Below are 18,083 nucleotides of genomic sequence, written 5' to 3'. Positions count from 1 at the left end.
TCGATTATAAAACCATATCACTCTGTAATACATATCTGCAACAAAACCAAAAACATCCATTATGTTACTTTAATGCGTTCGTGATAATCATCTCATGATATAAGACATTATAGTTCAACAGCATTTTTTATACTTTTATTACTTTACAGTTTTCCTGGGTAAACTTGCATATACTTTGGTAGAAGTACTTTTACAGCAGTCACAACACTAGTAAGATCTCATCTCAGTAGTTTTCACGCAGCTGATTGGCTGTGTGGAACATGGACCGATCCACTCCACAGAAAGCAACATCAGTCAGTGCGGCAAAACACATTCAATCAACCGCTTCAATTTTGTTTCCCAAAGAATAAGAAAGGAAACGGCTCCAATCCAGAACCGTTTCCTCTGGCATGGGTTTCCTTTGAAAGGCTCAATTACCTTTTCCATCTGACAGCGAGGCGGGGAGAAACAGCAGGGGCTGTGTGATTGCTTTATAGGCGGCCTTCGTTTTTTTGATTGGTTTGCTGTATTTGGGAGTGCGTGGGGGGGGGGGGACCCTGATAGCTTGGGGCCATCCCAGAATCCCCTCCATCATCCAGGGGTCAAGGCTTTAAACCCAGTCTGATTTAAATCTGAGCCGCAGACATACTGAGGTCAGGAATATATTCAAAGGCCCAGTTCCAAACCGCCCCCTACACACTACCCCTCCGTCTGCGCGTTCTCCAGAGAGGGTACAAGTACACACATCCTTTACTCAAGTACAAGTACACACATCCTTCACTCAAGTACAAGTACACACATCCTTCACTCAAGTACAAGTACACACATCCTTTACTCAAGTAGAAGTACACACATCCTTTACTCAAGTACAAGCACACATCCTTTACTCAAGTACAAGTACACACATCCTTTACTCAAGTACAAGTACACACATCCTTTACTCAAGTAGAAGTACACACATCCTTTCCTCAAGTAGAAGTACACACATCCTTTACTCAGGTACAAGTACACACATCCTTTACTCAAGTAGAAGTACACACATCCTTTACTCAAGTACAAGCACACATCCTTTACTCAAGTACAAGTACACACATCCTTTCCTCAAGTACAAGCACACATCCTTTACTCAAGTAGAAGTACACACATCCTTTCCTCAAGTACAAGTACACACATCCTTTACTCAAGTAGAAGTACACACATCCTTTCCTCAAGTAGAAGTACACACATCCTTTACTCAGGTACAAGTACACACATCCTTTACTCAAGTACAAGTACACACATCCTTTACTCAAGTACAAGTACACACATCCTTTACTCAAGTACAAGCACACATCCTTTACTCAAGTACAAGTACACACATCCTTTACTCAAGTACAAGTACACACATCCTTTACTCAAGTAGAAGTACACACATCCTTTACTCAAGTAGAAGTACACACATCCTTTCCTCAAGTAGAAGTACACACATCCTTTACTCAGGTACAAGTACACACATCCTTTACCCAAGTAGAAGTACAGATACTCGTGTTTAAAAATACTCTGGTAAAAGTAGAAGTACTGACTAAACTTCTTAACTCAAGTCAAAGTAAAGAGGCTTTGAAGTGTACTTCAGTAGAAAGTCCCCATAGCTAGCAGCTGCTTTAAAGAGTACCTGACCTCCCTTTATATCAATAGAACAATAATGTCATTGTTAGCTAATGAATGTTTCCATGGTGACCAACGGCAACATGACAACGTTTCCATTGGTCCCTCTTCTTTAGAGAAGACCAGGAAGTGATGGATTTCTTTTTTAACCCTAACCCAACCCTTTTTTTTTACTTCTTCCTGAAAACTTCAGAATTCTGCAAGAAATGAAATGTATTGAAAGTGTTGTGGTTCATTAAAGTTATTCCAACTTTCTGCAACACAGACTAGTACAATGTAATGTTAGAGCTTTTGCTTTTAAGTCCTAACATATTATAAAAACGATACTTCCATGTTGGCCGACTTCTGTTCTGTGATGCAAGGTCATCAGTTCTGTGTGTGCCAAACACACTGAGAACCTAGATTGATTCGTGAAGCCCTTGAGTTTGACATGTGCTTCATATGATGCATCACTTTGCAGCAGAAGGTACAGTAAGAGTCAGAACATCATGTCTGTGATGTTGATACTTATTACCGTGTAAAGTCACCTTCTGCAGATTGATGCTACTCTGCAACAGTTTCTCTCAAAGAAAAGCCATTCTCTGAACTGAAGCTGTAGGTTTTTATGTGTATGGATGTTTAGTTTGAACTGAACATTTTGAAGACTGGGGACACATTCATTTTGAATTCTGAGACAAAGTTAGAATTAAAAATAAATAAATATATGTATTTTACCCGAAAAAAAGTAAAAAGTAATTTTTTTCCTGATTTTTGAAAAAAAGCCAGAATTCTGAAAAATTTATAATTTTTCTGAGAAGGTTTGAATTCAGAGAAAAAAATAGGTCAGAAAAAAAAGTTTGAATTTTATTTTGCAATTTCTTCCGAATAATTTCAGAATTCTGAGAAAAAAAAATCTGAATTCCGACTTTTTGCTCAGAACAAAAAAAAGGCTAGTAAGATGTAATGTTAGAGCTTTTGTTTTTAAGTCCTAAAATATTGTGTATGAGTGATCGCCCAAGTCTTTGAGATCAGTGTCATCAAACCATTAAGCCAGGAACGGACACGTGTCATTAAGATGTGAAGCGTGTTTTAGGTTGGTAGTCGTGTTAAACTCAAAGACTAAAGGGATAAACTGTATTTAATGCTCTGCAGTTTCACCAGTTTGTGACTCCTCCTCTTTCTGTGCGTTCACAGGCTGGACTTCTCTCTGACTGAAGATGAAGTGAACAACACGATTATCTTAAACCTGGAGGTGTACAGGTACGATGAGCCCACACTGGGTATTCATCAGCATGGTTTCATGGTTAATCCCCCGATAGATTATACTATATTACATACTATATTACATCTATCAATGTTTTGATTAATACCTTAAAATTCAAGCCTCTTTGCAGATAACACATTTTGGGGGTTATTCAGCTGTTTTTAAGTCTCCAATTCATATTTTCTTCATATTATAACCGTATTTGCAATTTAAAAAGCCAACATTTAGAAGAAAAAAACTAATATTCTTGCGATTTCTGAAGAAAAGTCAGAATGTTTTGAAGAAAAAACTCAAATTTTAAGTAGAAAAGTCGGAATTTTAAGAAGAAAAGTCGGATTTTTTTGAAGAAAAGTTGAATGTCTTTGAAGAAAAGTCGAATGTCTTTGAAGAAAAGTCGGAATTTTAAGAAGAAAAGTCGAATGTCTTTGAAGAGAAGTCGAATGTTTTGAAGAAAAGTCGGAATTTTAAGAAGAAAATTCAGAATTTTTTGAAGAAAAGTCGGGATTTTTTTTAAGAAAAGTCGGAATTGTTGGAAGAAAAGTAAAAATAAATCAATTCCTGATAACTTCAAAATTCTAAAGAAACTACACATTTCCCCGAAACCATTTTTCCCCGGAATACTGCAAATAAAGTCGGAACATATTTGCGGTTTATCAGTTGTTATCTTTCCTTATCTGTGTGTGTTTCCTTTCTCTGGTTTACTTAATAAGGATCTAAATTAAATATCTCTTCACAACCGTCATTACTTGAAGCATTTAAAGTCCTGACAGTTCAAACGACTTCATGACTAAAGTAGATTACAGGTGCGTACATCTGATTCATGTGAAGCACTACTAAGATGAGATAAGACGTACTTTATTAATCCCAATTTTGGAATTTCTTTTGTTGCAGCAGCATAAAACAAAACAAGGCATTGCACATAACAAGAAATTAAAAGAGTAGAAATGAACAATTCTAAAATATAAACATCTCAAAACAGAAAGAACCCAGTATTAGAGAGGCATGAAGAAGAGGGGACACACGTCACAGATGGAACCGTCTGACAAATAAAACACTGTTGAAAGGCCAGTTTTCTGTGAACACAATATAAGCAGGAAACACATCAAGCGTGCATGGAATGGAATATTCAATCACATATAAATATAAAATGTACATTGTGGATGTTTTAAGTCCAGTTCTCTTCCAGCCAGAGGTGATTTGTTATTTATGGCATATTATCATTAAACTCACCTCCATTCCTCTCACAGACACATGGACTCCTCTCTGATCGACGTGGATATTCAGACGACCTACGCCAGAGTCAACGTCAAGGGAAAGGTACGCTGTATTTGTAGTTATTTAAAGGGGACCTATCATGCAAAATGCACTTTTGTACGTCTTGTATGCATCAGTGTTTCTCAAACTTTTTCATACCAAGGACCACTTAACCAATAAAAAAACACTCGCGGACCACCTAACTCCACAAATATAAAAAAACACATCGTTTTTCTAGAACAGATTACAAATGGTACAAACAAGTGGCAACATGTGTGATGAAGGTGTTGCGCTGGGCTATTTCATGCAATCAAAAGTGAAGCTTAAGCTCGCTCCATTGCGGAGATATTCCCGCGAGAGTGCGAAAAACTTAAATATATTTATTTATGTCAAATATGAAATGTTACCAATATACTCACGGACCACTAGGGGGCGCTCACGGACCACACTTTGAGAAGCACTGGTATACATGAACATGTGTCCCCCCAAGTGTCAGAAAACACAACCCTCTCTCTTTTCCTCCGTACCCAAATCGCTTAAAAAGGGGCAGCAATGGATCTGATACGGACCGATCCAGATTTGAACACTGTCCTGACGTCACAGAAGTGGCGCTACGGCTATTGGGCCAACTCCACCAATCAGGAGGAGACAGCCACGGACATTGCCGTTCGAAAGCGCTGGAGACGCTGTAGTACATATGCCAGGCCTGTAGGTGGCGCTCACAGAATCAGCCCGTGAAAAGACGGTGTTAAATTGAGTGAAATGAGGAATGGCTAAAATGCATGATCTGTTTGGTATTTTGAAAAATAAAAAGTATAAATATGCCTTATATAAGGTCCTACACCATATTATTCAAATATAGCATGATAGGTCCACTTTAAAGTTCCCCTATTATACTGTTTGTCATCGATATATGTCACAGGTCTCAGATATATACAGAGCCTGTCTCCGATTGGCTGAAACACCAATAATAGTAATACTAATATTGCACATGTTGTATAGCAGCGAGTGTTTTGTAATGGTGATGGTATTTATATTGCACATCGTGGTGGTGTGGAAGTTCTCAGTTCCCTTTGCTGAAGGGTGACGAGTTATATCGTTATTTATATATAAGAGGAGACAATACGCATTAGTGAACATGTTAACGTGCACGATGCAGACCGGTTGCATGAAGAGAACACAAACAAAAGCAGATAAATACATCAACATGTGTCCCCTCTTCATGTCTCTTCTACATCAACATGTGTCCCCTCTTCTTCATGTCTCTTCTACATCAACATGTGTCCCCTCTTCATGTCTCTTCTACATCAACATGTGTCCCCTCTTCTTCATGTCTCTTCTACATCAACATGTGTCCCCTCTTCTCCATGTCTCTTCTACATCAACATGTGTCCCCTCTCCTTCATGTCTCTTCTACATCAACATGTGTCCCCTCTTCTTCATGTCTCTTCTACATCAACATGTGTCCCCTCTTCTTCATGTCTCTCCTACATCAACATGTGTCCCCTCTTCTTCATGTCTCTTCTACATCAGCATGTGTCCCCTCTTCTTCATGTCTCTTCTACATCAACATGTGTCCCCTCTTCTCCATGTCTCTTCTACATCAACACGTGTCCCCTCTTCTTAATGTCTCTTCTACATCAACACGTGTCCCCTCTTCTTCATGTCTCTTCTACATCAACACGTGTCCCCTCTTCTCCATGTCTCTTCTACATCAACATGTGTCCCCTCTTCTTCATGTCTCTTCTACATCAACACGTGTCCCCTCTTCTTCATGTCTCTTCTACATTAACACGTGTCCCCTCTTCCTCATGTCTCTTCTACATCAACATGTGTCCCCTCTTCCTCATGTCTCTTCTACATCAACACGTGTCCCCTCTTCTCCATGTCTCTTCTACATCAACACGTGTCCCCTCTTCTTCATGTCTCTTCTACATCAACACGTGTCCCCTCTTCTTCATGTCTCTTCTACATCAATATGTGTCCCCTCTTCTTCATGTCTCTTCTACATCAACATGTGTCCCCTCTTCTTCACGTCTCTTCTACATCAACATGTGTCCCCTCTTCTTCATGTCTCTTCTACATCAACATGTGTCCCCTCTTCTTCACGTCTCTTCTACATCAACAGGTGTCCCCTCTTCTTCATGTCTCTTCTACATCAACATGTGTCCCCTCTTCTTCATGTCTCTTCTACATCAACATGTGTCCCCTCTTCTTCATGTCTCTTCTACATCAACATGTGTCCCCTCTTCTTCACGTCTCTTCTACATCAACATGTGTCCCCTCTTCCTCATGTCTCTTCTACATCAACATGTGTCCCCTCTTCCTCATGTCTCTTCTACATCAACACGTGTCCCCTCTTCTCCATGTCTCTTCTACATCAACACGTGTCCCCTCTTCTTCATGTCTCTTCTACATCAACATGTGTCCCCTCTTCTTCATGTCTCTTCTACATCAATATGTGTCCCCTCTTCTTCATGTCTCTTCTACATCAACATGTGTCCCCTCTTCTTCACGTCTCTTCTACATCAACATGTGTCCCCTCTTCTTCATGTCTCTTCTACATCAACATGTGTCCCCTCTTCTTCATGTCTCTTCTACATCAATATGTGTCCCCTCTTCTTCATGTCTCTTCTACATCAACATGTGTCCCCTCTTCTTCACGTCTCTTCTACATCAACATGTGTCCCCTCTTCTTCATGTCTCTTCTACATCAACACGTGTCCCCTCTTCTCCATGTCTCTTCTACATCAACACGTGTCCCCTCTTCTTCATGTCTCTTCTACATCAACATGTGTCCCCTCTTCTTCATGTCTCTTCTGCATCAATATGTGTCCCCTCTTCTTCATGTCTCTTCTACATCAACATGTGTCCCCTCTTCTTCACGTCTCTTCTACATCAACATGTGTCCCCTCTTCTTCATGTCTCTTCTACATCAACATGTGTCCCCTCTGTGGAAAGAGACTCTGAAAGTTTCAGGAACAAAGATTTTCTCTCTTTTTGATCCATTTCTATAAAAACCTGTCTGAAAATGAGCTGATCAGATTTTGGCCACTTTATGATGTCATAACGATGTGTTGTCTTGTGTAGCCATTGGCCAATCAGCAACAAGGTAACCCCCCCCTCCCCGTTATTCTTTGTAACCAAATGTCTCTCAGAGGGGCGTGGGGAGGGGCTCCTTATTTTCATCTAAAGTAACAGACAGAGAATCAGCACTTTGGAAACAGGGCTGAAACATAGGGGATTATGGGTAATGCTGCAATGATCTGTTTGGGGTTTCAGCCAATCAGAGACAGGCTCTGCATATGTCTGAGACCTGTGATACATTCGTGAACAGTCCCCACTGATCAACTGTCACATAACAGTAATTGGAGCATTAGCTTTAGCCAACATTGCTAATTTCCAGCTGTTCCAACCTTTTTGAAATCACAATACATCAACAGCCTTAGTTTTAAAGAAAGGATGAAAGACGGATACAGGCTCATGGGAAACATGGGTACTTTTTGAAGCTGTTCCCGTCAGCAGAACATAAGGAACGTGTGGAGGGTTTTAATCTCCTCCAAACGACCGCAGCGACCTTTCAGCCTGATTAGAAAGCTGCTTGGCCGCGCATACATCCAAGAAGTGTTCCGTTTGTTTCTGGTCCTGTTTCCTCTCATTATGAACCCACAGCCCCGCAGGTCTGAAGTCCTGAATGTCACGTCAAGCTGTTAGCCTATTTATGGATGCTTGTTTTATGCCAGGGGTCAGCCTGATTGGGCGGGTGGGGTGATATACGCAGCGATACATCAGCTGAGGCCTTTAAAACTCCTCCTAAATATGAACTCATTGACAGCAGCAGGCGTGTTTATCAAACCTCACCTGACAGCAGCCGGAGATACAGGGCGGTTAGGATCAGGGGCGGTTCTAGGGGGGGGCAGGGGGGGCCAGTGCCCCCCTAACACTGACCTCTTACCCCTCTGTGGCAATGACAATGGAAAGTTTTTTTTTGGGTTTTTTTAAATGTATATTTTCTGGTACTCAGGATTTTGTTGCTGTAATGTGAGATTGTGCAGACACCCTTATGTAAAGTAGAGATGTAACTGTTCATTGCCTTTATTTTTATATAAATATGGTGTGAGTGCAAACATTGCACTATAACTTAAGCTGAAGCTAACGGTAATAACTATAAGATCTATCTGAAATAAATAAGTGTACTGAAACAAATACCAATAACTGTATTGTATTGTTTTCTTATTTCATACTGTCTAGTTCTCTTTTTCGTCCTGCATTTATTGTGCCCCCCTCAGAAAATAACTGCCCCCCCAGTGGCCCCCCCCAGTCAAATTGGTCTAGAACCGCCACCGGTTAGGGTATTACAATGTGCCAGAGGTGGGACCAAGTCATCGTTTTGCAAGTCACAAGTCAGTCTCAAGTCTTTGCGCTGAAGTCTGAGTCAAGTCTCAAGTCAGGATGGGCAAGTTCAAGTCAAGTAACTTTTAGGGAACCCGATTTCCACCAGGATAAATGGAGTGTTCTGATTCCTCGTCTCTATTCACACGGTTTCCCCTAAAACCCCTCTGTCTCTAAAAGCTCCACAAGTCTAACTCCCCGTTATTGCTCCCGTGTGGATCGCGTTCCTACGACTTCGCGGGACAGCGATTAATGTCCAGTTATTCTCGTCCCTCTGCCTCCACTCATTCTGGAAAGCGTCGCTATAAAAAGACCCGCTAATGATTAGAGTCATCAGACACAGTGGGACGGCGGGATCAGAACATTCATCTTGCTAATTAACGTTATGAATAATTTACTCTGCAGATATTTCAGATGTTGCTGCCTGCTGAAGTGAAGCCGGACAGCTCCACGGCGCTGAGGTCTCAAACCAGCGGACACCTGGTGCTCAACATGCCTCGGGTACGCGTCCAGATTATAGTTCAGGAGTTTTAATCCCAAAGGTGTAAAGGAATGTTTACGGCTGCTAGCGCCTCTACTTGGTGAAGTTATAGGTAGTTGCCATAGTTACTATTAAAGCAGTTCACGTTCTTCCCTTTTCTGTGTTGTTTACAAATCTGCACAATGACTACTTTTGCTTTTGATACTTTAACTGTATCTTGATGAGAATACTTTTCTACTTTAACTTGAGGAACATTTCAGTATTCTTACACTCTGGTACTTCTACTTTTACTCAAGTACAAGATCTGAGTACTTCTACTTTTACTCAAGTACAAGATCTGAGTACTTCTACTTTTACTCAAGTACAAGATCTGATTACTTCTACTTTTACTCAAGACCAATATCTGAATACTTCTACTTTTACTCAAGTACAAGATCTGAGTCCTTCTACTTTTACTCAAGTACAAGATCTGAGTCCTTCTACTTGTACTCAAGTACAAGATCTGAGTACTTCTACTTTTACTCAAGTACAAGATCTGAGTACTTCTACTTTTACTCAAGTACAATATCTGAGTACTTCTACTTTTACTCAAGTACAAGATCTGAGTACTTCTACTTTTACTCAAGTACAATATCTGAGTACTTCTACTTTTACTCAAGTACAATATCTGAGTACTTCTACTTTTACTCAAGTACAAGACCCGAGTACTTCTACTTTTACTCAAGACCAAGATCTGAATACTTCTACTTTTACTCAAGTACAATATCTGAGTACTTCTACTTTTACTCAAGTCCAAGATCTGAGTACTTTTACTCAAGTACAATATCTGAGTACTTCTACTTTTACTCAAGACCAAGATCTGAATACTTCTACTTTTACTCAAGTACAAGATCTGAGTACTTCTACTTTTACTCAAGTACAAGATCTGAGTACTTCTACTTTTACTCAAGAACAAGATCTGAGTACTTCTACTTTTACTCAAGTACAATATCTGAGTACTTCTACTTTTACTCAAGTACAAGACCTGAGCACTTCTACTTTTACTCAAGACCAAGATCTGAATACTTCTACTTTTACTCAAGTACAAGATCTGAGTACTTCTACTTTTACTCAAGTACAATATCTGAGTACTTCTACTTTTACTCAAGTACAAGATCTGAGTACTTCTACTTTTACTCAAGTACCCAGCTGTGTGCGTCACTCTTTAGTGTCCCCTGGTGTCCCAGCTGTGTGCGTCACTCTTTAGTGTCTCCTGGTCTCCGGCTGTGTGCGTCACTCTTTAGTGTCCCCTGGTCTCCCAGCTGTGTGCGTCACTCTTTAGTGTCCCCTGGTCTCCAGCTGTGTGCGTCACTCTTTGGTGTCCCCTGGTCTCCAGCTGTGTGCGTCACTCTTTAGTGTTCCCTGGTCTCCCAGCTGTGTGCGTCACTCTTTAGTGTCCCCTGGTCTCCAGCTGTGTGCGTCACTCTTTAGTGTCCCCTGGTCTCCAGCTGTGTGCGTCACTCTTTAGTGTCCCCTGGTGTCCCAGCTGTGTGCGTCACTCTTTAGTGTCTCCTGGTCTCCAGCTGTGTGCGTCACTCTTTAGTGTCCCCTGGTCTCCCAGCTGTGTGCGTCACTCTTTAGTGTCCCCTGGTCTCCAGCTGTGTGCGTCACTCTTTAGTGTCCCCTGGTCTCCAGCTGTGTGCGTCACTCTTTAGTGTCCCCTGGTCTCCAGCTGTGTGCGTCACTCTTTAGTGTCCCCTGGTCTCCAGCTGTGTGCGTCACTCTTTGGTGTCCCCTGGTCTCCAGCTGTGTGCGTCACTCTTTAGTGTTCCCTGGTCTCCCAGCTGTGTGCGTCACTCTTTAGTGTCCCCTGGTCTCCAGCTGTGTGCGTCACTCTTTAGTCTCCCCTGGTCTCCCAGCTGTGTGCGTCACTCTTTAGTGTCCCCTGATCTCCCGGCTGTGTGCGTCACTCTTTAGTGTCCCCTGGTCTCCAGCTGTGTGCGTCACTCTTTAGTGTCCCCTGGTCTCCAGCTGTGTGCATCACTCTTTAGTGTCCCCTGGTCTCCAGCTGTGTGCGTCACTCTTTAGTGTCCCCTGGTCTCTCAGCTGTGTGCGTCACTCTTTAGTGTCCCCTGGTCTCCCAGCTGTGTGCGTCACTCTTTAGTGTCCCCTGGTCTCCAGCTGTGTGCGTCACTCTTTAGTGTCCCCTGGTCTCCAGCTGTGTGCGTCACTCTTTAGTGTCCCCTGGTCTCCAGCTGTGTGCGTCACTCTTTAGTGTCCCCTGGTCTCCAGCTGTGTGCGTCACTCTTTAGTGTCCCCTGGTCTCCAGCTGTGTGCGTCACTCTTTAGTGTCCCCTGGTCTCCAGCTGTGTGCGTCACTCTTTAGTGTCCCCTGGTCTCCAGCTGTGTGGACGAGACGTTCTCTGAGCTTTAATGAAGGCTTTCTTTCTGGAGTCTATAAAGAGACGCAGGTGCTGATTCTGCAGACTGGTAATCCTCCGTATGGCTCCGACGCTCCACAGTCAACTTTCAGAATACTACGAATAATAAATCACTGTCCTTCCTCTCTTTTAGGCTGAAGGCGAAATCAAAGTCACAAAGAAAGTCCCACGTCCGCCCATAGCGCCTCAACAGAAACGCATCGGCTCGCAGGAGGACGATAGAAGGTACAATATGATATTCTGCACTCATGTTTGGGACAATAATACGTTTCATAACAGAGCGTCTAAATGTCTTTTAAAACCTGTTTCCATGTTAGTCATGTCAGATGGTGACTTCATTACATTCTTCATTTTACTCTTAAAACACTATGTTTGGTCAAAGTAAGCACATATATTCAGAGGTGTAGAGTCACTAAGTAGATTTATTAAGTACAATCTTGAGCTACTTGTACTTTACTTGAGTATTTCCATGTTATGCTACTGTGTACTTTCCCTCTCTACAGTTCAGAGGTACATGGTGTACTTTTCCTCCACTGCATGTATTTAATCCCTTTAGTTACTTCACAGATGAATGATGTGAAATATAACCAAGTGTTGATTTGGGTTAGGGTTAGGGTCCTTAGCTTGAATAAAAATAAAAGAGGAGGCGGAGCTAACGCCTGATCAGAATTCTACCGGAGATAAAGTTAAATTCTGCTGTGATAAAACACCATCCAGTTCTAAACCACATCAAGGATTATCTCTGAAACAGTGTGGAGCTCAAATGCTTTCTCTCTTGCGGGTTTATCACGAGGTGAGTTCCTTTTTTACTTCCTGCTTCTTCACACACATGCTCTCCAGTGCAGGTTAGCTCTGAGTGTTAGCGATGCTAATGTAAACAAAGACGAGATCACGTCCAAAACACGTCAGGCATTGTTTCTGATAGCAACTCTCTGTGGATCCGCCGCCGATTTGACGTCATATCGGACGCAAATCTGTATCCGCTCGTTGTTCCCCTGTTTTTAAAAGATGTGGGTACGGAGGAAAAGAGAGAGGGTTTTATTTCCTGCCTGAGTTCCCCGACGCACCGGGGACACGTGTTGAAGACATCACAAAGTGCATCATAGGTTCCCTTTAAATAAACACATGTTGTGGTTTTGAACGAACAAGACATTTAATCCTCCTTTGAAACTGGTATTGACGTTTATACACAACTCCTCTGTTTCTGGAGGTATAAGAAGATAAGATAATAAAAAACAGTAACTTTGTATATTAATGAGGCGTAAAGAGAACCTCGCTGTGTGTGTGTGTGTGTGTGTGTGTGTGTGTGTGTGTGTGTGTGTGTGTGTGTGTGTGTGTGTTTGTTGGCCTTGGATACACACACATTGAAGTGTGTGTTATCAGGTTCCTGTGTTTATTAAACACTGAGCAAGATTCCCTTTATCAGCAGAGTGACGATAGCTCTCTAGCTAACGACCAGACACCAGATAACCTTCACCAGGAAGACACACACACACACGCACACACGCACGCACGCACACGCACGCACGCACACGCACACACACTGTATTATATACATTATCACACACACACACACACACACACACACACCCACACACCACACACACAGTATATATATACACACACGCTATTAAATACATTATCACACACACACACACACACACACACACACACACACACACACACACACACACACACACACACACACACACACACACACAGTAAGCACAACATGTCACATGACACAACGTGTAAAAGTATTATTGGTATTTCTACGGTGGCCCTGAAGGTCAAACCCAGTATGTTGTGAAATATCGTGCTTTGTGGAAAGACTTCAATAAGCTGCAGTTTATCAGAACACAGTTTCCTCTCCTTGCCTGGAGGTACGTTTGTCTCCTCATCGTCATCTTCATCGTCATCATCTTCATCATCATCATCATCATCTTCATCATCATCATCATCATCACGACCGCGCTCCTTGTCCTTCAGCCGTCCATCAAACACGTAAAGACCCTCAAATTAAACATTCAATAAAAACGCTAAGCTGCTCCTGCTCCGCGGCAAGGTGACGGACGGACGAGAGTTATATCATCATTCGGACATGATTAGCGACCTTTGACCCCGGGCTAACACACACACACACACACACACACACACACACACACACACACACACACACACACACACACACACACACACACACACACACACACACACACACACACACACACACACACCACACACACACACACACACACACACACACACACACACACACACACACACACACACACACACACACACACACACACACACACACACACACACACACACACACACACACACACACACACACACACACACACACACACACACACACACACACACACACACACACACACACACACACACACACACACTCACACGCAGTCTGAAGGCCGTGTTCAGGTTGAAATGGATCTAGGTGTCGATGTCTGATGAGATGCACCATCAGAGCTGATCTGCAGCTCATGTCGGGTTGGAGAGGCTTTCGAAGGTCAACTCTTTATTTATTTACATTCATATTCTCGTCCCTGGGAACACGGGGATTTGAGCCTCTGCAGACCATTGACATGCACTAACGCCTACTGTATAGAACACACCACAGGAACACCCCAACAGCTTGGATATGGTTTCTTTAATGTGCTGTTTGGACATCTTGTCTATGGTCAACATCTAAGGCCCCGTCCACACGGAGACGACATCAGTTGCTGATGCGTTTCGCCAACAACAACAACAACAACAACAATGGCGGATCACAGGGTTGCGTTCGTGCTACTGACCAGGATACAGATGTTAGTGCAACATCTACAGCTGGTGTTTATGCCGCATGCCCATGCTCGGGGGTCTTCTTCGCTGCTTTTGGTGTATTTTGTGGCGCCACCTACAGGCCCGGCATATGTACTACAGCGTCTCCAGCGGTTTCGTGATGGAAGACTTTTTTTAAATCGACTTTGGTTCGAAATCGGTTTTGTCTCCGTGTGGACGGGGCCTAAAAACAGAAACCAGTTCTTCCTCCTCTTCCTCTTCTTCCTCTTCCTCGTCCTTTTCCTCCATTTTACACCACAGTGTGTTTCTATTAAATCAGATGCACCCTGAAGTCCATTTACCAATTAATCACTCTCTGCAGGACACACACACACACACACACACACACACACACACACACACACACACACACACACACACACACACACACACACACACACACACACACACACACACCACACACACACACACACACACACACACACACACACACACACACACACACACACACACACACACACACACACACACACACACACACACACACACACACACACACCACACACACACACACACACACACACACACACACACACACACACACACACACACACACACACGATCTTAAGTAGGTTTTGAATGCAGGAGCTTACCCAAAGTATTTCTTAGTATTAAGTGAAAGGTCTGAGTACTTCTTCCAGTCTCTTGTAATATATTTCTGTAATGTTGCTGCAGAGACAGAGAGCACAAGGTGAATATAGGAGCTGATATATATATATTTATGATGTGCAGACTATAAATATGACGCGGCGGCATATTTGCATTCCGGCTCTGGTGTTAAATTACATCCGGACGTATATATCAAGCTCCTCTGGAGGTGTGAAGTAACAGATGACCAGATGTCAGCGACAGTATGTCCAATTTCTCTCAGGAACATAAATCCACTTTGGTTTCCCCCGTAGATGTTTGCAGGAGTACGTGATGAAAGCACACTGCGAAGAGATGGGGAGGATTAAAGAAAGTACATTTCAAATTCCTGTTCAATTGTGTGCAAGATCAGAGAGAACTTTAGTACCAACATGTTTAGTTGAAAACCAATATTTTCAACTATACAAAATATAAAACAATTGCATAGGAATGAGCCCTTATCCTGAATGTATTTTGTAAAGCCACACTGTTCCGAAATTGACACCAGATGGACACGATGAAGGGAATGTTGAAATTCGGCTCTGCTCGTAACGACATCGGGCCACTCGTGAGGGCATCTTAAGCCGTCGTGCGACCGCCGGTGGAGTTTCTCAGGCTCCGGCAGCAACTTCGGGAGCGGTGGAAAAATCGTTGGCATGCCAACAAATTGCCGAAAGACCTTGCGAAGGTTCATTTTCGTGTTTTAATCCGTGTTGCCCTTCGTAAGGCCAGCGTGAGGGCACCTTGTCAAATCGTGTCATCTTCGTCTTAACTTCGTGTGATCATCGGTGCCATCGGGCATTTTTCGCCTCACGAAAACAATACGAAGGAAACGAGAAGCTGCCCGATTGTCTTAGGAAGGCAACACGACTACGTGAAGCCCTCGCGATGCCGTCGTGTAGCCATCGTATTATAGTACGATGACATCGAGATGGGACCACGGTGTGCAATGCTTCCTTGCAGATCAGAGTTTACGCTGTTGACAGGAAGTTGTTGTTGCTATGGAAACAACATGACGGAGTTTGTGGTTCGGGTGCCATCGTGTGGCCCCTCTGTAGGCATCGTACTTGCTTCGGCTGTTGCTTGGCTGTTGACCGAGTTCGGGGCCGTCTTCGTGCGAAATTCACAATTCCATATGCTGAGGTTTGTTTACAAAACACTCCTAGGCCTCGCCCCCTTCTACCTCACGCAATTACTGCAACTCCGCCCACCCCCGACGCACAACACCCGGTCAGCTACAAGCATCCTGCTAAAGATCCCCAAAGCCCATGCATCCTTTGGCCGCTCCGCCTTGCAGGTTGCAGCAGCAGCAGATCGCTGGAATACCGTTCAAAAAACGTTGAAAATGAAAACCTGTGTCTCCCCCCGCACCTTCAATGTCACTATTGGAGACGCCCTGGTGCACACATGCAGCTGCTCTGCCTGATGCTGGTTTTAATGACTGATTGAACCACAGCAATATTGTTTTACAGTTGTTATATGTTTAACTGCTCTGCCTGTCATCTTTGCTCCGTGTTTGTCTCCTGGGTTCTGTAGTGCCCGGAGTCTGTCTTTGTATTTGTTTCCCTCCCAAACCCCGTCCCCTCAGGAAGCCTTTGCCTCCGCTCAGGTCATCATTGTAAATAAGAATGTGTTCTTAATTGATTTTCCTGGATAAATAAAGGTTCTACTCCTACTACATATTCGTGTGTCCATCTTGTGTCAATTTCGGGACAGTGTGACGCGGGCTAAATAAAAGCACACATTCAGACACTCAAATCCAGCACCCGACACTTTTCAAGCTGCTTTGGACAATCTCGCACTAATGTACATTTCCCAAAGTTATTGAAGTGACTGTTATTTTGTATATATTGATTGTTGTGCTTTTATTTAGGTCTGAATGTGTGCATATGTTTACATGTGTCTGTTGATTGTGTAGGATATACATATTGGTATTTTCTTTCTTCTCTGGATTGTGGGAAACGGTATTTCTATCTCTCTGTCCACACAAACTGAAAGATCGACAATAGATTTGACTTGTACTTGTCTCGTTTATGGTATGCACGACTTAATGTCTAATAATTATTTACAAAAGATGTCTCTATAAACACACCGTACCCGAAAAGGAGCAGGGAGAAGAAAATAATCTTATATTACCTGCCCCTTCCTCAAAGAAATGTTATAAATAGAAATCCTTCGTATTTTCTTATTCACAGCCAATCGTAACAGTATCGTAGGAAAAAAAGAGAAACACAAAAACGTGCCAAAAAATACTTAGTTCCCACTTGACGGTTAACGGAAAGAAACTAAACTAAAATCTGAGTCTTACTGGAGTGGTTTGACTTTAACTTTGATTTATTTCCTCCTCTTGTTGTTCACAGGAAGTTAAATAAAGTTCCTGAGCGCCTGGAAGTCGACCCGAGCAAACACACAGTGGTCGATCTGAACATCGTGCGGAGCCTCAAACAACAGGAAGCTCCGCCTCCAGAAGCCGAAAAACGCTGCTTTTCTGACGGGTTCGTGGACGACCCCGACGTCCCCCCGCTGATTTAAGACTTTGATATGATGGATAACACTGATTCTGCACATTAACTGTATTTATATTCTCCTTTATGGGGTAAAAAGACTGGATCTGACGCCCCTTCTCATCTGAAGTCTGTCAAAAGTCATTACAAATGTTTTAATGTTTGAGATTTCCCTCATCAATCCATGCTTGTTGATTGTCAAGAAAAGCGCAATAAAAATAGAATTTATCATTATTGTTATAGAGATTTATTGTTGCGTAAAAATGTCTTTATTTGCAGCAAAGGTTTGAAATCCAATCTGTTGTTATAAAGAATTCACTATGAAAGAATCAAATACACTCCTCGATCGACGTTAGGTTAGGTGACTTTGTGTGGAAAATTATTTTAAAATCAGTTCACACACATTTGAATAATATTTAAATGCCGTTTTATGCATTTATCATACAACCAATAATGGAGAGATGATGGAACACGGGGTTCGTACGGTCGTTGAAAACCTGGAAAAGTCATGGAAATTCAAAATGCAAATTCCAGGCCCTGGAAAAGTCATGGAAATGTAACTAAAGTTGCGTCAAATATAATTTACATTTTTATCTAATTGCCGAAATAATCTACGGTCGCGAGCTGTTATGTGCCATCATGACGCGCATGGTGTTATTTTTAAATATATG

General features: G+C 42.6%; 1 protein-coding gene across 1 annotated transcript in view; it reads left to right on the top strand.

Moving 5' to 3' along the window:
- The window catches only part of dnaaf11 (dynein axonemal assembly factor 11), a 17,774-nt gene extending 131 nt beyond the window's left edge, over nucleotides 1–17,643 (top strand). The window contains exons 2-6 of the mRNA XM_034079709.1: nucleotides 2,797–2,862; nucleotides 4,114–4,183; nucleotides 8,918–9,013; nucleotides 11,547–11,638; nucleotides 17,269–17,643. Coding sequence (XP_033935600.1) covers nucleotides 2,797–2,862; nucleotides 4,114–4,183; nucleotides 8,918–9,013; nucleotides 11,547–11,638; nucleotides 17,269–17,440 — 496 coding nt within the window. The 3' untranslated portion in view covers nucleotides 17,441–17,643. The remainder of the gene's footprint in view (nucleotides 1–2,796; nucleotides 2,863–4,113; nucleotides 4,184–8,917; nucleotides 9,014–11,546; nucleotides 11,639–17,268) is intronic.
- Nucleotides 17,644–18,083: the final 440 nt, after the last annotated feature.

This window comes from Pseudochaenichthys georgianus, unplaced genomic scaffold (assembly GCF_902827115.2).
Source record: "Pseudochaenichthys georgianus unplaced genomic scaffold, fPseGeo1.2 scaffold_700_arrow_ctg1, whole genome shotgun sequence".
Taxonomy (NCBI): domain Eukaryota; kingdom Metazoa; phylum Chordata; class Actinopteri; order Perciformes; family Channichthyidae; genus Pseudochaenichthys; species Pseudochaenichthys georgianus.
This window is presented reverse-complemented; position numbering and strand designations above follow the sequence as displayed.